At 36.2% G+C, this 22,530-nt stretch overlaps 1 protein-coding gene across 1 annotated transcript; it reads right to left on the bottom strand.

The window, feature by feature from the left end:
• Positions 1-1,429: 1,429 nt before the first annotated feature.
• LOC130010500 (retinoblastoma-like protein 2) lies at positions 1,430-21,322 on the bottom strand. Its single transcript, XM_056099676.1, has 16 exons — positions 21,185-21,322; positions 19,424-19,505; positions 18,449-18,583; positions 17,614-17,696; positions 16,802-16,922; positions 15,702-15,800; positions 14,876-15,002; positions 14,238-14,464; positions 13,645-13,761; positions 12,998-13,177; positions 11,786-11,857; positions 10,058-10,175; positions 9,442-9,590; positions 7,806-7,862; positions 6,604-6,765; positions 1,430-5,946 (listed from the first exon to the last, which is right to left on the bottom strand). The coding sequence occupies exons 1-16, from the start codon at positions 21,193-21,195 to the stop codon at positions 5,758-5,760; spliced, it is 1,929 nt and encodes a 642-aa protein (XP_055955651.1). The 5' UTR covers positions 21,196-21,322; the 3' UTR covers positions 1,430-5,757.
• Positions 21,323-22,530: the final 1,208 nt, after the last annotated feature.

Below are 22,530 nucleotides of genomic sequence, written 5' to 3'. Positions count from 1 at the left end.
TTGGATGGCCGAAGGGTTAGCACGTGCGTGCTGTACCATAAGGCCTGTCATTGAGTCAACTGGCGTGGTTTCGAATCCCCGGTTGTACGTGACAAGGAGTAAGGTCGCCTGTCCAACCTCGTGGGTTTTCTTCGGGTCATCCGGTTTCCTCCCACTGCTAAAGACCCCTACGCGCAAGCGAATTATTGAAATAAAATTAAACTAACGTTAGTCCCGAAATGACCTAGTTTGTGTCGAGTGGACGTTAAACCCCATTTCTCTCTCTCGCTTACTCTTATATCGAATTCCAACTGTCGAGGCTTATCTACGTTCACGCCAACGTGTACACGGGACCTCGGTTTTCCGTTCCAGGCCCTCCGTCCTACACCAATGACGCTGTAAAATCCCGATGACTTTTCTCGGATCGAGCAAGTGATCTCTCCAGGTTAGCGAGCCAATGTCTTACTCGCTGGGCCACAGCGGCTCGGTCATTAGTGAGAAACATGTTGTCTCTTGTCAGTTAAATGAACTCCTTCTATATTCCAATTAATACAACAAAAATGAAATGAACTGGGGCTGCCCCGACTGGGATAAAGAAGACAGGCATACGCAATACAGTGTACTATGAGGGCAATTTTGCGAGGACAGCGGCGCTGAAATTAAATATGTTTATTTAGCCGCCGAGTGTATGAAAGATGTCAAACTAATCAAAGCCGAATCACAAATTAGTCCTCTAATTATTCAATATGGCGGCGCCCATGAAAGATAATTTCACAGAGGCGGTTTTGTTTGCGAAGACAAGTTTAGGAGTATCTAACCTTGTTTTGAAAGATAAACATATTGAATCTCTAAAGACAGTTTACAATGGCAAAGAATGTATTGCAATATTACCCACTAGCACATATTATATATCGCTTTTACCTGAGTGGCAGAAGTTGACATTTAGCCAATGACATGTGTTTACATAAAACACATGCTTGATCGGGTTATTTTTACTCTGTTGTGTACACAAACAATAGTCCAGTCGATAAGTCCCGCCCCAAAATGACCACGTGAGCGTTTTAAATGGAGGCTAATTAGGGCAGTGATCATAATCTCGAAGTATGACGTAGATGGATCGCTGCGTGCAGTTTGTTGGAATTCGATATAAGAGTGTCCGGGCCGCTTCTCCTTCATAGCACACTGTATGGTGTATGTTTGTCTTCATTAGCCCAGTCAGAGCAGAGCAGAACAGTAGGACGTAAAACCTCATTTCTTTGAATTTTGGTACAAGAGCAGCCACAAGATTTTCAAAGTGATCAAGGTCCATAACTCTAACAGTAATTATCGGAAATCTTTTCGTATTGCGTATAAATTTAGAGTCAAACAGATAATAACTTTAGTCTGTAGAGCGTCCTGCTCCATATTCGGGGGTGATAATTCAACGTGGTTAATAAACATCAAAAACTGCTTCTCCATTTATACATTTTTATTATTCTTTTTTCAGTTTTTATTATATTAATTTTTTTATTTTTACAGGGTTTTTTTTAGTTTACACTATTTAGGTATGTCTATGTCCCTGTAGATATGTACACAATATATTTGATTTTATTCAATATGGATTTAATACAGTCACAAGGATCTCAATTCAGTTGCATTCACCAGACATAATGACAGTAAAAACTGACAGACCGGAGAACTTTCCTGTCTGACAATTTACATATTATGGTTTTATTCAATATGGATGGCACACAGTAAGCATGACTCTCATGAAAATTGGCCGACTCAGAATTAGAATGTCCAAGAATAATACGATTTTATTGGATACGGATCTGATACAGTCACAATCAGGGCTTTTAATTCCAACATAATCACCAGTCTTGACGGAATGACAGTGAAATTTGACCGACTTGAGAATTTCACTGTCAGACAATTTACATGGACAGGCCACCATTCTATGGAATACAACTACTGTTTGTTACTGAGCGGGGTTTCAACTAAGCTTCTCTAATCATTGCTTGTATTCTATAAAATGGTGATCTGTGTATTCCAGTTCAATTACTAAACAATTTACATGTAAAAAAATTAAGACTTTCAAAGAATCTACATGGTAAAAAAATTAGACTTTCAAACTATTTAATCTTAAAAGATGAGAAACACAGCTAAAATGATAGTTTTTATGTGTAATAGATAAGATAGGAGTGGGGTTAAACGTCTCGTCCACACAATACAATGGTCATTATGAGACTAACATAGGGTTATTTTTTCTTTAGTTGATTGTTTTGATGGACATTAAGTTTAACCAAGCTCTTTTTCTTTATACATAAACTATGTCATATTTTATACAGACTGATAAACCAGACAAGAGTAGCATATTTAACAGTAAATTGTTTAATTTTACATCGTTTTCTAGCCACAGTGGCTCAGTGGTTAAGGTACTAGTTCACAATGCAGGAGGTCCGGGATTCAATCCCGGTGTCCCCACCTCCCCCTCCCAAGACATTTTAATTTTTTTTTTAAACAGTACATCCGTTATTATTGATTTGTGATAATTTGAGAGTTTGAAGATATTTTGAAATGTACAAATTGTTTTTGATGATTGGGTGAGTAAAGGCGAGTCAAAATATATTTTTCATAATATTTTATTAAATTGATTTTGAGTCTAAATATATTTCAGATAATACAGTGAGTCTAGAATTTCTTTGATAATTGGGAGAGTCTTAAAGATAATTTGACAATTAGAGGAGTCCAAAAACACTGTTTATAATTTTCAGCTTCTTCAACCTTTCAGTGGATAAGAGGGATTAGTGCTGGCTGGTAATTTTGCTTTGCCATGATTCGACTATAAAGATCCATACAAAATGGCAGAAATACAAACGTTTTAAGTCACGAGTCGAAACTTTTTTGCGGTTTTCAGGGAGTTCAATCAAACTTTTTAAAAAAAAATATGTGTTACTAAAATTAGGCCAGTACTTAGATTTTTCGATAACTTGGTGAATTCAAGGTGTTATTACATTTATTTTCTTGCTTAGAGTGATAACACCTCCTTAAAATGTTTCCATGACAACATAAAACTATTTTCAAATATATATGTAAACACAAAATCAGCAAGCATGCACCATTTATAACCACTTTCTTACAACAATTCCACTTGGTTAATATACATAAAAGACTTATAATAAATACAAAAATTTATGATAATCGATAAAAAAATCTAGCAAATAAAATGATTCTTATACAAAATAATAAAAGTGCACTAGCCATCTTCACATTTCATTGGATCTGATTGTTGTTGATAGTTACATTTTAACATCGGAGCTGGGGCCACTTAAATATATGCATTTTTCAGTCAAACTAACTTGTTTCCAAATACAAGCATTCTATCGAGACTTGTATTCAAACCACAGATGACGTTAACATGTTTGATGTCTTGGCCACTCCGATACCAAATCAAATACAAACATTCGATTGAAACTTGCATCCAAACAACTGCCGACATGCAGGCATTTAACGTGTTGGTCACACCCAGACATGTTGAAAGGTATTTATCTTGTAAAATACACACATCAAATCTAACCACATCACCCAAATACAACATGTTGTGTCCTTTTTAACTAGCCAAGGGGTGCATTCAAAATCTATTAAAAATTTATGAAATGTTTTGTAGAATATACAAAAAAAGAACAGAAAATGCCCAGTTAAGACCATTTGTTGCATTATAAAAAAAAAGTAAACAGGTTCGATCAACTTACGAACACGTTTAAAATATCTGTAAAAAAAATATGGTGTAGAAAACTAACCAGTGCCCTTTAAAAGTTGATCTAAAATACACTGTACATTATGCTATTATTAAATTCCAATCTTTACACTATGACGATCAGGGGAGTTAAGTTGTTGATTGGTCTAAGGCTTGCACTTTAGATCATAAGGTCTATCACTGAGACAAGTGATGTCATCATGTGGTTTAGATTCCTCATTTGTACGTGACAAGGCATAGGGTCGCCTATCCAGCATCTCCGGATTCCTCCCACTACGAATAATTGAAACAAAATTGAACAATTTTAGACCTGAAATGACCTAGTTTGTGTTGAGTGGACATTAAACTCCATTTGTTCATGGGAGACGGCGCGGTTATTCCTATTGTTTGCTTTTTACTTGTATTCGAATTTCAGTAGCAAGGTTACTTCAGCGCATGTGAGTTACATGGCCGATGTTATAATCTAAAAGAATATGAATTAGACCACAAGACCAACCCAACTTCTAATGTATTTGGAACATAATGTACACAGGTTACTAAAGATTGTTTCAATCATGTTAGCATTAAAGGAGCAGTACATCACAATAAAAAAAAAAATTAAGAGTCTACTAAAAATCAACTCAAAACACAAATTGATGTAATATATAAAAATGTTTTGTTAAAAAAATACTCAAATCCATTCATCCTGACTGAAATTATTGCCATTTGAATTAGTATTTTTTCATCTTCATTTCACTCTTTGTCTCAGTTCAAACAAATAATATATTTTGGTCTTTTTTCGATTCAAGTAAGTCCTTTCTACATATAGGTCTACTTGATTCAGGATTTTATTTATTCCATACAAAAGTAATATTCTGGTTCTTAGACAATTCTTTCCAAAAAAAAAAAAAACCCAGATCATGCTGCATTTTTTCATGGTGCAAGATTATCTGAATATGAGAATATTTTTTTTTATAGGACCTTAAATTGAAATAATACTCCAAATATTGATATACCTGTTCAATAATACAGGTGTTGATATACCTGACAATATTAACCACCTGGGGAGTAATTCACGAGGAAGCTTTTTCATTGGTTGAGAGATAAAATCCTAGTACAAATTTTGGCTATCTGCACATGTATATCAACCAATGAAAGAAATGAATTCCTCAAATATTTTAGTTGAAGTATTTGTGAATAAAGCTCCGGAATATACCTAATCGATAATACTGGCCTGAGGAATAACGATTTTGGACGTACCTGACCAATATGTCTGACAGGTACCCCTATTTCCTAGCATGTAATATGTTAAATAAAGGTTTTAAACATTTCCTGGCTTATAATAACACGTTAAAGAATTACAATTGTTCATTTTTTTAAATTCAATGACCCCTTAGTTTATTGTGCCCATACGTATACTTATAAAACAGTTTGACGATTCTATACACCTAGCAAGTTCAGTCTCAATAAAACTAGCAATTTCATTTTTTCTGAGTTCCGTGAAATATACATGTAAACAATTACCATATTTGGAAGTCCATACACGACTTCAACACTAACAGATTCAATGATTGGTGGAACTTAAAATAAAACCAACCATTCATTTTTTTCTGAGTTCCTTTAAACATGAGATATTAACAATTACCATATTTGGAAGTCCATCCACGACTTCAAATTTAACTGGACTCATTGATTGGTGGGACTTAAAGACTCCAAATAAAATACACTTTATAAAATAAATAAACTAGTCGATTCATCGAAACATCTGTTTTACGCTGGTAAGAAAGTCCATCAGATGACAAACACACGTATAGAGAATAAATCGGACAATTTCAATGGATGATAATAAATGTTAATCAAATTTCTTTTCGAGCTCGCGAGTCCACTGAATGATATCAAATGTCAATCAACTCTCAAGTTTCCTGGATGACATCTGATGTCAATCATCTTTTTAACTCAAGTGTTCATTGGATGATATCACATGACAATCAACTTTGTAACACAGGATTCCACTGGTTGATATCAGATGTCAATAAACTCTCGAGTCCATCTCGATCAGCATTCTAACTTGTGAGTCCATTAGCCTCCTTCCGATCCATGTTGACATTTTGTAATCTTCGTAGAAAATTACCCTGACAGATTCGTTTCGACGGACTATCGAGTGAATCGTCATCGCGATCCACCTCCAATAATCTCTTTCCAGTTATTTTCTTTTCTCCCATTTTTATCATATTATTAATGGCACGGAGGTCCTGAAATAGAATCGTGACGTAATTAATCACAACGAATATATAACTTTCACCTGTCATGGTTGGTTGGGATATTTTCTTGTTCAGCCGGTGCATGCTTTAAGGTCCCAAATCCCCCATTTCACTTGATTGTCACTCACACCACCTCAGTTGTCTGGACTGAAAAAACTGTGACATGACTGAATTCTGGGTTATTCAATTGCAATTTTTTATCCAAACTGACAATCGAGCATCCCCCTTCACTGTAACTCGGTTATCATTTAATCTTGTGTATTTAGCACTAATTTCTTTCACATTCATTTAATATCAAATCTTTATTTAAAAATTTGTAAAAATCATTTAATATCTCCCACTCCCCGAAATCTTCTAATTTGTACTTGTGTCCAGTTTAAATCTGACTGATTAATTTTGCTTATGAGTGTCTAATTTACAAGTATTTAATTTCTTGACCACTGTTCAAAAATTAGTCATTAAACATCAATAATCAATTGGGTTGTTATGATACCCAGATCACAGTGTTAGTACCCGGAGGAAACCCACAAGGTTGGACAGCTGGGAAATCGAAACCACAGCACTTACAACAGGCCTTATGATCTAACGCACACACATTTAACCATCCACCCAACCCTGGAGTATATAAAGAGTAAATAATATACTTACATTAGCTGGACTTTTATTGATACAGAACGACATGCCCTTAGGTGAGTCGACTCTATTCTGAGCTTTATGAGGGGATATGTACACTGGACAACTTGTTGTTACACGACGAGGTGATACGATGTGGGAACGAACTGATGGTAGGGGAGATAAGCAGGGCTGTTTCTGAAATAGACAAAAATGAAATGAAATTGGGTTTAACGTCCTACAGCTCTGCTCCATGTGAGCTAATGATGACAGGCATAAAGGAAATTTTGTCTGGACAGCCGCACTACAGCCTACTCTTAAGTGCATGATAATGTATACATGGGCCTCAGTTTTTCTTAACCATTGGCATGGGTATACATTTTCTCTGGCACTACTGACAAGGTGGAACATCCCGCTTAACTTTTTCAGTCAACACCAGGATCGAACACCGAACCTCCAGGTTAGAGAGCGACTGTCTTACTCAATGAGTAACCGTGACTCCACAAAATTAATCTGAACCGACAACATGATGACATAACTGGGAGTTAAAATAACATAACTGAGAAAAAAAAAGGGAGTCTTAAATTCAATTTATCAATTTTTGTTGAAATTTTGACAGCTATGGGATCCTTTACATGTGCTATGGTACCCAGCCTAGATCTGTGGTTGCCATCTGTGGGATGTTTAATTCCTTGCAAACAATAATATTGTGGAAGTTGGATCTCTAAGGGGAGTATCAATTCCGTTCATATTATGTAAAGGCCTGGTGAACTAAAAGTTTGTCAGCATTCGGCATGCAGTACAGATGACCTATTGGCTACAGTCAACACAAGCCAGCGTCACCTTGAACTACTGCTGGGGGTTTGGGTGGTCGAGCGGTTTATACCCATGCGCATTTTTGAGTTCACCAGACAAATACAGGAAATAACGACACTACAACTGTCACTAAGGAGGTGCCACTGCAACATGGGTATCATTTAGTTGTGCTGTTTTAACAGGAGTTTCTGTATTCAATGTTTAGTTTCAAAACATTGTTGGCAAATTGTTCAGTTTGTTGAGAATCATCAAAATATATTTGGTCTCAACAGCTGCATAGTTTAATATGGTCTCTCTAGATTAGATACCGAGTGTGTTGGGTTTACAACTGTTTATTTTCCCAAAAGGTTTGAGTAATTGACGGACAACAATGGCTGTCCTGATTGTAGCCTGTAATAATTGATTAAAACATTCTAACTTACGTTACTCTGAGTCTGTGAAAACTGTAAAGCAAACTCTCGTAATTTGTCTACAAAAACCTGGTGAGAAAGAAAGAAATGGAGTTTATCATTACAATATTCAACACATAGGAATTCTTTGCATATTTAGCCACTCCAACGAGGGAAACTTTGCCCCTAATGAAGATTGGCCACCCAATGCTCTCTTCAACGAGGGAAACTGTACCCCTAATGAAGATTGGCAACTTTTCTTTTATCGAATTCAAACTGTTGTCAAAGATTCTTTCACATACACGCTAGCAAGTAGTCATGTAGACCTCTGTTTTTGTACAATTTAAATGAATAGTGACCTTTTTCTTGCCATACTCTCTTGTAAAAAGTTTTTTTTTACATACACACCACTGAATAGGTAGTTTTTCGCACGATCTGAGTGAATAGTTGCCTTTTGTTTTGCCATAGTAAGATCACAACCAAGTAGTTAGTTTCAACCAACTATGACTTTCTTTGAATAGGGGCTGACTAGGGCCCCCATTGAGGTGAATAATGTGACATGAGAAAACGAAACTAGCACCCCAATCATAGATCACATTTCTCTTCGGATTTAGTGGATGCTGAGATGAGTTTTTTAATTTAGAAAAAGGTATATATGCAGGGCTGTCGGTAATTTTTCACAGATGATTAGCAGCACTGCTAATCAAAAAGTCCAATTTTGCCAAATTTGATTAACAAATTTAAAAATTTATTAGCAGTTTTTCAGTTTCAACATAAAACACCTAAATAACAAGATTATTTTAATTTTAATTGATAACAAATGATTAGATTTCATTCTTAAGATTTTTTAGAATTTTAGCACTTCTACAGGTAGCTGTGAACATTTCTGAATGAATGTAGACTTTTGGTTAGGCCTTATGTCTGAAGCCAATTCTTGGCAGTGGCTTCTTATTTCTTCGTTAGAAAACAATTTCGTCTGCTTTTTATCGTGTGTTATTATTTTTGTTCAATCGGAAGCAAGCGGTATTTTATGAATAATCTCGATTAACTAGACGCACGCGATATAAACAATAATAGTTTACGGGAATTCTTACTTTGATTTCTTATTTTACAATACGTTTACACGTATTTATTTTTTATATTTTATTTACAATACGTGGAGGATACACTGAATTTATTTTTTTTCAAATTGAATACTGATATAATTACTCGAAATTGACATGTCTCGCAACGTGAGTGGTACTACTTGATTCCATATTTCCGGTTTAATAGTCCTGATTCATAGAGTTATGTCCCTGTATTATATAGTATAATGAATTGAGTCTGGGTAGTTTGAGAAGAAAATGTCACACGGAGAATTCCGTTTTGTTTATAAAATTTATTTGATATTTTATACACGTTGCAAGTGTTGAGAAATGTGGATAAATCTTTGTGTCAATATCCAAAATGACAGGCATATTAATGATTCGCAGTTACTGCAAATCAAAAATGTTAGATTTTAATGTTTGATTAGCAACGGACAAAATATGTATCGCAAATTGCGCTGAGATACTGGTTGTCGGCAGCCCTGTATATATGTCAATTTCTTTTCCAATTGGGGTTGATAACTGATCCCTTAGACCACATCCGATAGTCCAAGGCCTTCACAAGTCTATTTCTAGTTTCTTACCATATTATAAAATTGTATAAGATCTCCTCGTTCTTCACCAAAATCAAACGTAGCAGCAGCCCCAATTAATTTAGTTGGAGTTGGGGGCTGACTGTTAGGTTGAGGGATTGGAAGGGTACTTGAAGATCTAATATTACCAACATCTCTCTCTGAAATACACGTGTATATAATAAATGAAATGAAATGGGGTTTAACATCCTACTTGTCTCCACAAACTAGGCTAATGAACACAGGTATACCCTATACAATGAGCTACGAGTATCAGTGAAATCTTGCCAAGAGATGTGATACGGCCTACTCTTATATCCAATTCCAACTGTTGTGCGTGGGTTCTTTACTGTGCACATCCCATCCAAACAACTTCAACTACAGGTTTTGTCACAGACAAGTGTGGACATAACTATTTACAGACCTTATGATCTAAAGTGCACATAAGATCACTCGTCATCGAGACGTACAGGGCGGCGCAGTGCGACCGACAAAGTCTGTAACTGGAATCTGATGACGACATGGCACACGTACAACCACGGGGATACAAGTAAATCTGGAGCTAGATTGGTGGAGGCAATCACATTGCGCTGTCCAACTATAGTGAAATGTCAGAAATTTTTCTTACTTTTATCCTCTTTTTCTGTATTAACGGGCGAGGACGTCCCACTTGCAGCACTTTTACTTCCTTCACTGGATCCAGACGTATGACGTCTTCGCCCACTTAATAACACACTTCTATAAATCTACAATATAAATCACAGTAATAAATATTGGTTGCCAGGCAATACAACACACTTAATAACACACTACTACAAAATATATCACAGTATTAAATATAGGTTGCCAGGCAATATAACACACTTAATAACACATTTCTATAAATCTATGATATAATATATAGTACATTAAATATTGGTTGTCAGGCAATTCAACATATACCCAAGATTGAGAGAGAGAAATGGGGTTTAATGTCCACTCGACACAAACTCATTTCAGAACTAACGCATGGTTCAATTTTATTTTAATAATTTGCTTGCGCGTACAAGCAGGGAATCGAAATCATGCCACTTGACTCAATGATAAACCTTATCACCCAATGCACATGCATTAAACCATTCGGCCAAACAAAGTTCCTCTTGAAATGATTTATCTTGACTATGATAAATGTTTAACTTACATGACAATGTGATTGTTTATCAATTAGGAGATAAACACCGACTGTTTAGAATTTAGAGGACTGTTATTGTCCATTTGATACCGCTTAAATCATTAGAGGCCGAGATTGCGTAGCGATCAAGCGCCTGTAATGAAAAACTTAAGCGGTATCAAATGGACAATAACAGTCCGATAAATTCTAAACAGGAGGTGTTTATCGATATTGTAACCCAAAATATTTAACATTTTTCTTGGAATTCTTTCTTTCGCGATAGTTGACGGTCGTTTTTTGGTTTTAATGACGTAAATACCAAGGAAAACAATTTTGACGTAATGAAAATATCCGTGACGTAATAAGATAAACACTCATTTCCATTCTATTTGGTTCACTAAGCGACTGGTTAATTGTGTCTGTTTGGAAAGGGAGGTCACTCTGCGATAATTTTAAAGATCGAAACAGAAATCGTAAGTGTATTTTATGTACTTTTTAAATGATTTTGAACTCCAGCAGTGACTAGGTTCGAAACAAATTGCATATCGTGTTTGATAAATGTCCATACACTCGTGTGACCGTGTAGATATATGCTGTGTAGCGTACGCATGTGGTTGCTATGCTTGTTTACGTTGTCATTTCGACGCTGTGAATGTGATTCTTTTTCTTCTGAAAAAAACATGGCCTATGTATGAAAATCAGTCTCTGTCCTATTCATATCAGTATCAGCCCGACTTGTATATTTTAAAAAATATATTACGATCCATACGGAGTTCAATAAATTGTAGTATTTTTATTCACTTGTTGAAAATCTTCGATTTTGACCAGTCTGATTATGATAGAATGACCATAGCAACCGTTATTGTCAGACCAGCCTTGAAATTAAATTTACTTATTATGCTTCAAATACACTCACTAACTTTGTTTTTTATGTGTTTCAGGTGAGTGTTTCAATAAGCCAATGGTTGAATTTCATTGTTGATGACATACAAGAAAAAATTCATGAAGATTTCCAAGAATAAAGTTTTGAGGTGTAGAATTTTTGGCCACTGCAAACAGAGTCTAGCACCCAGAAAATATTCATTCGCAGTGAGTCGCCCAGGAAATTTAGGGGACTGTTAAACTCATTCTACGCCACTTTTCGACCAATCAGAATTCAAGAAATTTCCATTTTGGGCTACAATCTATGATAAATGTATAACTTACATGACTATGTGATTGAGGTTGATATCGATAGCACTTCATGATATTCTGGAAAGTTACTGGTTTACCAGTTACCTACAAATATACACAAATAAATTAATATATTTATCATCAGTCCTTACACAAATATTTTAATTCTGTAACTGTCTTAGCCCTCACACACATATTACTGCACCAAGATCTCTTTCAACCTTATACTCCTGCACGATCCTTATAAGAAAGTCCTTGTAGTTTAATTATGTAATGATATAATTCTTGTAATATAATTAACTCTTGGCCAATCCATTTAGAAAAAATATGCCTCAGAAAAAAAATATGCAAATTCTAATTGCAAAACTTAATATTCCATAACAATTTTTATCTAACCCATCCTTTCTGACATAGCTTTTGCTAGGTTGCCACTGTCGTGCGATGTGTTACGATACGATTGTCCCTATTGAGACCATGATCTGGTATGTGAAGATACGTTCGGATACGGTTCGATATGATCAACGCAATTGCTACGACTGACTTTAATATATGACAAGACCTGATAGGATCACCACGACTACTCAGCGATGAATCGTGATAGTGAGAACCTAGCATTAAAGCCTCAACCAGAATGTGAACACTGTCATGCCAGCATCATAAGGATACAAGATCAAAGCATTACCAAAACACTGCCAGACCTTCCATAATTTATTTGCCCAACCTGATCAATATTTCAGAACACTAGACTTTGATATCATTTAGCCTGTCTGTCTAAAGTCAGAGAGAGAGAGAGAGAGAGAGAGAGAGAGAGAGAGAGAGAGGAGAGAGAGAGAGAGAGAGAGAGAGAGAAATGGGGTTTAATGCCTACTTGACACAAACTAGGTCATTTCAAGACTAACACATGGTTCAATTTTATTTCAATAATTCACTTGCACGTAGCAGTGGGAGGAAACTGGCTGACCCGGAGAAAACACACAAGGTTGGACAAGCGACCCTACTCAATGTCACATACAACCGGGAAATCGAAACTATGCCAGTTGACTCAATGACAGACCCTATGATACAATGCACACGCGCTAACCAATCGGCCATCCAACCCCCCATCGTATAAAGCATCATATTTTTGGTGCAATACAGCCCAGTTGGAGCTGATGTGCCCGATCATACCATTTCATTCATTCTATACCATAGATGTAATTGAAAGTTAGTAGGTATACCCAAATGACAAAATAAAAAAAATCCTACCTTAGCAATTACATAAACAGCACACATAATGATTTGATCAAGATGTCTGTCTTTCATCAGTTCGATGTGTTTCATCATCGTTCGTTCAAAACATGTCCACATTTTACGTCGTAAATCATCACCATCCATACTCAGATGATCACATAAATCTCTTAATCTTACACTAGCTAGATGATACACCTATAGATAAATACAAGATTATTACTACAAAAGTAGGAGGTTAAAGTTAAAGATCAGTTGATCATCATCTGTAAGGGATCATAGCAAAATATCAACACTTGTGTCCAAATCAATAAACCTGAGATACATCTATAATTTGTATAATGACTTATTCAAATGTAACTGAATAATGACTTACATATCTAAATAGCATATGAACAAGCCCACCATGAGGCTGATGTCCCCTGCCGAAATCCCAAAATAAACAGATGACATATTAACTAATTGCACATTTATCTTTTTCAAAAGGATAGAGTAATCAAACTGGAAATATAATATGGCGAACATATTCATATCTCAAGGCCTGATGAATTGCATGTGAAAAATAATTTATTCGAATAGTATGTAAACATTAACTCTCAGAGAGAGAGAGAGAGAGAGAGAGAGTGAGAGAGAGAAAGAAAGAGAGAGAGATATTGTTTTATTACTTTTCTGAAGAATAAAGCTAGTGAACCAGTTTTCTTTGGTTTAAAATGTTTAGCTGGTGACTTTTCTGGTGTGGACATGACTCGAGCTTGTATAATGGACTGAAGTGGTATCAAAACCTGAAATATTAATTATACGTTAAATAAAACAAGTCATCAGTGATGGATACCGTTTGACAGTCTTGAGCTAAAAGTCAACAGTGGGATGGGCCTTACACTGAAAAGTCAAAGGCTGCAATCTCTAGTCTTGGACCTAAATTAAATAGACGACACTCATTCATCAATTAACAAGCCAACAGTGACGGTGCTTGAACCTTAAATAGTTGACACTCATTCATTAATTAACAAGCCAACAGTGATGGTGCTTTGAAACTTAAATGGATGGCACTCATTAAGTAATTAACAAGCACTCATTAAGTAATTTACAAGCTAACAGTGAGGCTGTTGTCCTCCACCTTGAACCTAAAATTGATGATACTATCAGAAGCCCTTTATCAGTTGTAACAAGAAAACATCTACTTCAAATAAATATAAATGATCGACATATCTAAAATCCAACTAGAAGCAGAGCATTAATATAATGAATGAAAGCTGACCTGTCGTCCGTCCACTATGACAGCGATCATTGATTCTCCTTGTTGCGGGATAACCACTGTTTCCGACGCTCCAGCAGCCAGTTGTTTTTGAAGTATTGTCTGTGTAGGAGTCTGTGTGGTCGATTCTGATTTAGCCGTAAACAGTTGTCGTCTGGCGGTTCCAGGCTGTGGAGAGCTGAAACGATCGGATATCGTGGGGCCTGTAGGGGACAATAATGGATCTGAAGCTAAAAAAGAAACATGCAAAATGTTCATTAGAAAGATTTTGGTTTCCTGATTTTATTAATCATCTGATGTAAAATTATAGCAGATGGCTCAGTGAGTAAGGCGCTGGGTTCGATACTGGCCGAGAAAGTTCCTCTGGATATTGCAGCTTGATTACCATGTCAGTTTTGCATGATTTTCAATTTTTTTCCAGACATGGGTTATTTTTAAGATTACGCCAATGTGTACACGCGTCCCATATGAACAACTAAACAATGTTTATTGCCAATCCGTCCATCCTGCATTAAATAGAAGGGACAAGCCTGTTGGAAAAGGGGGAAACCATATTGAAAACGGTACAGAGATTACTTGTATAATCCTAGCCCAAATGAATCAGTAATTATTTTTCCCTAATTATGTTGTTAATGACTTACTTTTGATAACTCTGACGGGCGATAATGTTTGTTTACCAGCTTCAACAGTAAGTGTTTTAATACGTGGATGTAGAAGAGGTGAATTGTTGGACGAGTTTCCTAGATCTACATGATTAGCTGGCGTCACCTAAAATAGTTCAAATATAAAATATTCATACGCTCAGGTTATCTTCTCGGTGTCGACATATTCATACACAGTACATCAAGTACACGTCAAGAATATGTCTGGGTTTATATTTTTACCAACAAAGAGTAGACAATCACGAAAAGTTTCTGGGAATTAAATGACTAGGATAAGAAACAGTTGTTCCAAACTATTTCTTACTTCTATGTTGCTAAAAACGAAGCTAAAAGAGGCATTATGTAAGATTTAGATAAAGAGCTGGTTGTTCTCGCTATATTAGTACCAAAATATATAATGCAACATGAATATATTAAAAATTTCATTCAAATTACTTTATTCTGAGCAAAGTTATCACTGTTTGTAGTTTTGACAAGATGTGTGCATTGACTGTTTATTATCGTAACCACGGTACTGGTATATTCAAGGCTTGGGCTCTCTTCTCCATTTTTAAATTAAATCATTAAATGGCCAAACCATTCTAATCTATTTAAAATCGGAGCTATCCAATTACTTTGAGAGTTGATTATGGTCTGGATAAGTTAATGAATGTCTAATTAATAATTTATATAACATGTAATGCCTAAAGAAAGATTTGTGATAGGCTGATTTAGTTCTTGAATAATGTATCATTATGTTGAGGGTTTTATGTCTGACAAAGTTTGTGACAGATGCCCTATGTCCACGTTTGTATCTATGACTTACTTCTTCACAAGTAGGTACTCCTGATTCTTGTTCTCTGATGGCATCCCATAACGGAGACTCACTCCTCCATGCCAGCGATTCGAGAATCGTTTCTTCAATCTACGGAAAAATAAATTAACATATCAAAATTTTCCATAAATATGTAAATATTTATTCATGTCTGAACATCTGCATTCCCCTAGTAAATGGTGCAGAATGGAGAGTCTAGCAAGGACCAGTGTCCATTTGTTCGGATGGGACGACAAACTAAGATCTCCTGTATATATTGATATTCACAATTGTAATTTGAAAGAGTAGGCTGCAGTGCCACTGTCCTGGTACTGTCAGAAACAGCCCTGCTTATCTCCCCTACCATCAGTTTGTTCCCACATCGTATCACCTCGTCATGTCCCTCACAGATCACTGTATGGAGAATGCCAGTCTTCGTAAGTCGAATTGTGCATAAGAGTAGCAAACAACACCATCTACTTGATAATTCACAATTGTGCATAAACGATAACAGTGTTGGCCGAGAAAGTTCGCGATTTCCTGGCGTGGTTTCCCCTTGTCAGTGGTGCAGGATGGAGGGCCTGACAAGGACAGCTGTTTAGTTGTTCAGATGGACGAAAAACCAAGGTCCCGTCCATGTACACATTGGAGTGCATGTCAAAGATCCCTTGGCAGTTTGAATTCAATATAAGAGTAGGCTGTAGAGCCACTGTCCAGGCCAAATTTAACTCATAGCACACTGTATGGGACCAGTCGGAGCAAAATAGCAGGGTTTTAAACCCCATTTCATTTCATATCATTAGATCAGTCAGAGTGGAACATTAGGGCGTTAAATCCCCATTTCATTTTTTTCTTCACTACGATAAACAAGAACTTACATTAAAAATAAAACACACTTATATGGATATACTACTTCTGAATTTATTAACATGCTACGTTTCGATACACATACAGATATCGTTTTCAAGCAAACGATATCTGCTTGAAAACGATATCTGTATGTGTATCGAAACGTAGCATGTTAATAAATTCAGAAGTAGTATATCCATATAAGTGTGTTTTATTTTTAGTGAAATCTATTTCTATATGTCTTATAAGGATTAAGAACTTACATGATTTAAATGTTTTACAACATCTCGTGATAGGCCTTCTTCAGCTCGTATGATAATCTCAATGACTTTATAGAAATGGTATGGGCTTAAATCAAACATATTTACAATCCATGGGAAAGACCTGAAAACATACATCGTAACATATAGTAGTCTTGATTTACCTGATATACTCTCAACATTCTCATCTACCCTCACTGAATTCCAGTGGCAGCTACTAAACCCCAACGTGGCACTGTTACAAAATCTTAACCCCATTGCTATACACTACGATAAGTGAAACATCCTGCATGTCCTGCAGTAAATTACGATAAACCATGCATGCTGAATGGTGCACCATGATAACTACAACATCAAGCACTCTTCATGTTATATCGCTATATTATTATCACTATTGTATTTATAATGTTATTTATTTAGTAAGGGGAGTCACTGTGGTTGAGTGAGTAAGATGTTGGCTCACTAACCTGGAGGTCGCGAGTTCGATCCCGGCATTGGCCGAGAACATTCATCAGGATATTCCAGCATGGCTCCCCCTTGTCAGTGGTGGACAACAAGTGTCTGGCAAGGGATACATAGTTGTTCGGATGGGAAGAAGAACCTGTGGTCTCACGTACACATTGCTGTGTACGTAAAAGATCCCTTGGCAATTGGAATTCGATATAGGAGTAAGTCGTAGTGCTGCTGTCCTGGCAAAATTTCCATCATAGCACACACTGTATGGCGTATGCCTGTTTTCATGAGCCCAGCCGGAGCAGAACAGTAGGACGTTAAATTCCATTTCATTTCATATTCATTAAGATCAATATACATACCTTTGTGAGTTGTATGAAAATATAACAATTTCTAAACAGCAGGCTAACAAAGAACGATGTAATATATCTTGTTCTAATAAACTCTGAAAAATATCAATTTCAATAATAGTCATGTTAAATAATTGAATGGTGATTGTGTTTTAATCCAGTCAATACCACGGTCATCCGATGGTCTAGGGAATTGGTTATGGACTTGTCATAAATCAACAATCTATACTACATTTGAAGCTAAAATAAAAGAGATCTGCAGATTTAGCTCTTACATAATGCACCTTTAATCATTTGGTATAAGAGACAAAATGTGCAATGGCTCTTAAATAACTTTAAAGGAGCTAAATCTCTATTCTTTGGCACCTAGAAATGGACACAAGTGGGTCACAATGGATATAAAAATGTAATATGAATGTATATTAACCGATTTACAATCAATCGTATCTGTTTTACCGTAATTTCTAATCAGCTATGTTCGGCGAAATACGCAAAGAGTACAAAGTGAATGACAGTCCTTGGCGTCTGGTTATTCCAGTCTGCATCTGTATAATTCTCCTGTGGTATATGTTTAGCCTAGTTCATCAGGTAGCTACATTAGAAATAGCGCTCGAATGCATTCTGGTACGCGATACGTATGCCAATTTAAAAAAAATTATTTTTGTCTTAAATATTGGATATCAGAAGTCCATTTTTTCACAGGACGATAACAACATCATTTTTGATTTAATCTGACCAATAAGTCGTGCTTGTAATTGTTGAAGACTGTGGATGATATTGAGTTAGAGACGTGCCTCCTTCATGTCATAATATTTTTAGAACTTTATTGAAACTGTATGGAACTTACTGAAAGATCTCTTTCTGCTAGTCTCTTTCTCTCTCCTTCAATAATGTTCTCTAGAGTTTTATAATATAAACTCTCACCGAGCTGTAATCTACGACGAGCAAAATCTATATGGGTACCGGGATGATCATTGGACGGCTGAAACAAACAATTGAAATAAATTCATTGAATTTAGTCTCTGGGCGGACTGGGTAGCCCTGTGCCCTCGAACCAACTGGTTTTATTGGGCTCCCATTGTGGTGAAGTATATGTGACATGACGAGAAAATGAAACTATCTTGATTCACCTTTCCCACACCCAACCCATACACCATTTTTCTCCTCAGATTATATCTTTCAGTGGATGCGAAGATGAATTTGATTTATTTTGAAACAAATATATGTCACCTTTTTTTTCCTTTCCAATCATGGCGTTGGACTGAACAAGGCCAAGTCCACTTCTGTTTAGTTTTAATATGTTGATACTAACAAGATCATTTCTTGATGAACACTGAAGGGGACCACATCAGATTCAAACTTGTTTCTTTTGCCAGTCCACAACATTTTAAATTCAATATATTACTTTAACATTCTAAATTGGAAGCAGTGATGGCTCAGTGATAGCCGAAATTCGATGCCAGTGCTTGGCATGCAGAAAAAAAACACGATATTGGGCATTCAACCCTATTCCTTTGTCACAAACAAGATTTGGATCTAAAGCGAAGTTGTTAGACAACAAGCCCTGTCACTATGCCAGCGACGTGAAGCTAACAAAAAAAATGTTACATTAAACATAACACAATTTTTATGGGAAATCAATCACTGGTTTTATAAGAAAAGCATGACGGTTCAAAAAGTATCCTCTTATCGTTATCATTGTACTTTTCAAATAAAACCAGTAAATGATTTCCCATAAAAATTGTGTTCTGTTTAAAGTGTTTCTCAATACCACCTAAAGATTAACTTAACTGATTGGTTGTTGTGTAACATAATCTCTTACCTGACAATAATGGGTACAGAAAGTCTCACCCATTTCTTTAACCCTGGCGATGATTCCATCTTTAGGATTCCTGCTACATTCACTGAAAAACACACAATTCATCAAATTTAATACAAATCTATTTCATGTCAGGAGACATTTAGGCATCGACTTGGCTAATGACGACAGGGCCTAATGAGGATGGGCCGACACCGTGTAGTGTGCTCTGAGACAATTTTGTCCGGACAGCGGCACTACGGCCTATTCTTTTTTAAAATTACAACTGTCAATGTTTTTTTTTACGTGCTCGCCAATGTGTACATGGGATCTCGTTTTTTTTTTGTCCAACCCAAAGTACTAACTAACCATAACATTTATCTACTTAAATGTGAGGAGGGAAAACATACAACAGTTCATTGATTGCAGGGTAGAGAGAGAGACAGAGAGTTAAAGGTCCGCTCGATACAAATTAGGTCATTTCGGGACTAACATATTTTATTTCAATAATTTGCTTGCGTGCAGGGGTCTTTAGCAGTGGGAGGAAAACGGAGGACGTGGAGAAAACCAACAAGGTTGGACAGGTGACCCTATGCCCTGTTACGTACACCGGGGAATCGAAACCACGCCAGTTAACTCAATGACAGACCTTATGATACAGCGTCCACAAGCTAACCATCCAACCCCCACCAGAGGGTAAATATATGACAAACAAGTTGAAATTTATTGATGTGATCATCGGCCTACTTGCTATCACTGTTAATCTGATTGGTGAACTAGGCCTTTTAGTAATAACAATTCCTGTCATTAAATGACACAAGTGTTCATTATTGTACTCTAAACTTACATGGTGGGTTGTGTTATCTAGTGGTTTAATGTACGTATGTTTGATCATAAGATCTGTCATTGAGTCAAATGGCATGGTTTTGATTCCCTGCTTGTACGTACTTGGTAATGGGTTAACAAAATGAAATGGGGTTAAACGTCCTACTGTTCCGATTCGACTTGAATTTGGTTAATAAAAGAAAAAAGTACCTAAAATATTCCAGAAGTTTATCACTCGGACATGTTTTACGACCTGATAATAACGCTTGTAGTCGTCCTACACTCTGTGTTGCTGTGGAAACGGGTGTAATACTCAGGTCCTTTTCTTTTAGATAACGGCGACCTGTTAGGGGTGTGGATGGTGCCAATGTCTTCGTCTAAAAAAAAATAAACATACATATTTATTAAATTATAATCTAATCCATGATCTGATCTGAAATTCCAAATCAAAATTTCTGCACCAATAATATAAAAGTAGTGATGAGTATCATGAATAAGGCAGGACATGCTTCTATGAACACCCGACAATACTTTTTTATCTGAGAAAATAAATTTTCTTTTACAAATAGAAATAACCAAAGCACAACAGATAAATTAGTTTATGAAAACATGATCAATCAATTAGTTTATTAAACCATGGCTTTTAAATTAGTTTATGGAAGTGGCCAACATGAAATAGTTTATGAGAGTGGCAACTTTGACATAACATAGTTTATAAAAGTGACTGCCATGAGAGATAAAATAGTTTATGAAACCATGGCAGCTAATTAGTTTATGAAAATGACAACCACAGCATAAAATAGTTTATTGAAATGACTGCCACGAGAGATAAAATAGTTTATGAAAGTGACTGCCATGACATAAAATAGTTTACGAAAGTGACAGCCACGGCATAAAATAGTTTATGAAAATGACCACCATGCGAGATAAAATAGTTTATGAAAGTGTATTATAAATCACCTCATCAACATGTTGTTTTAAGGTTCGTTTAGCCTGCATTTGTTCAGCTAGAGTGGTTCCAGGTTTTCCTGGTGTACCAATCTCTTCTTCCGCATCGTCTCCTAGAAATATTCTCTCATCAAAATCACCCACACTCAATACATACTCCTCGTACGCATTATTTACAGATTTACTGAAACAACAAACATAGAAATGATTTTCAACAAACGCTTAAAATCACCAGTTAATTTCGTTAGAGCTCCTTTCCCACCCAAGCGTTTTTTTGTTCAATAGTTAACTATTTTCTTGTTAGACTCCCAGTTTGTATTGATGATAAAACCAATCTTCAAAAGAAGGCTTGGATACTGAGCCAGCTGGGGAGCCTATCAGTTTCCTTGACCATCACAAATACCAAGTCTCGCACTTTCCAGCTAAAATGTCTACTTGTGTTAATCGAGTTGCCAAGTTCAAGGATTGGTTGAATGACAAGGTTTCCGTGGAGGTCATGTTTGATCTGCGTTCGTGTCACAACCCCTGATTAGACTATCGTCTGGGTAAAAGGGAGATAACATAGCTATAGATTTGGGAATTGCAGACCAGTCTAGAAACACGGTCGTAGCTTCAAGAACATGGGTAAAACAATAACCTGCATCCTAACATTACATAAACGCGTGTCGATAATTGGTTATAAAATCCCATGGCACAAACAGTGCTGTAGGAATTTTGCAAAGACAGAATTAAGCGTTCAAGCTGGGTTAGATGTGGGTGGGGGGGTACTAGGCTGCGGCCAGGAACCTCAATATTAAAGGGGAACCCACAATCAGCTCTCAACCAAATTTTCGTATCATAAATTATAGCTAGGCGACATGCCTAAAACAAATATCGCCATACCAATTTCTACACGTTTTGACATCAAATATGATAAAATGAAACAGAATCATCACAAAATAATTACTGTAATAAATTTACCTGTTAAATTCAAAATTCCCCACTTCCAACACAGCAGATAATGTATCTATTTTTCCTTTCAAGCTCTGTAATTAAAAACAGGAGATTGAATTAATAGGATTAGGTAGTGCTACTTTCTCTCATGTTTAGGATTCGAAGCAGAACAGTAGGACGTTAAACCCCATTTCATTTCTAATGTTTAGGAAACTGGCCGTGTGAATTGAGTGGTTTAACGCATTGCCAACTGATCTTTTACTGATTTGTACCAATCATTTCTTTTTGTAAAATCTAACACACATTTAGTAGTTATCTTCTAGAATGTTTACAAGATTCAGATATTCCCACAAATTTCTAGATTTGATTTGTAATGTTCTGGATGGGTCTGGAAAAAACAGAGAGAGAGAGAGAGAGAGAGAGAG

Source organism: Patella vulgata, chromosome 3, assembly GCF_932274485.2.
Source record: "Patella vulgata chromosome 3, xgPatVulg1.2, whole genome shotgun sequence".
Classification (NCBI taxonomy): domain Eukaryota; kingdom Metazoa; phylum Mollusca; class Gastropoda; family Patellidae; genus Patella; species Patella vulgata.
Note: the sequence above shows the minus strand (reverse complement) of the source record. Positions and strands in the feature narration are given on the sequence as shown.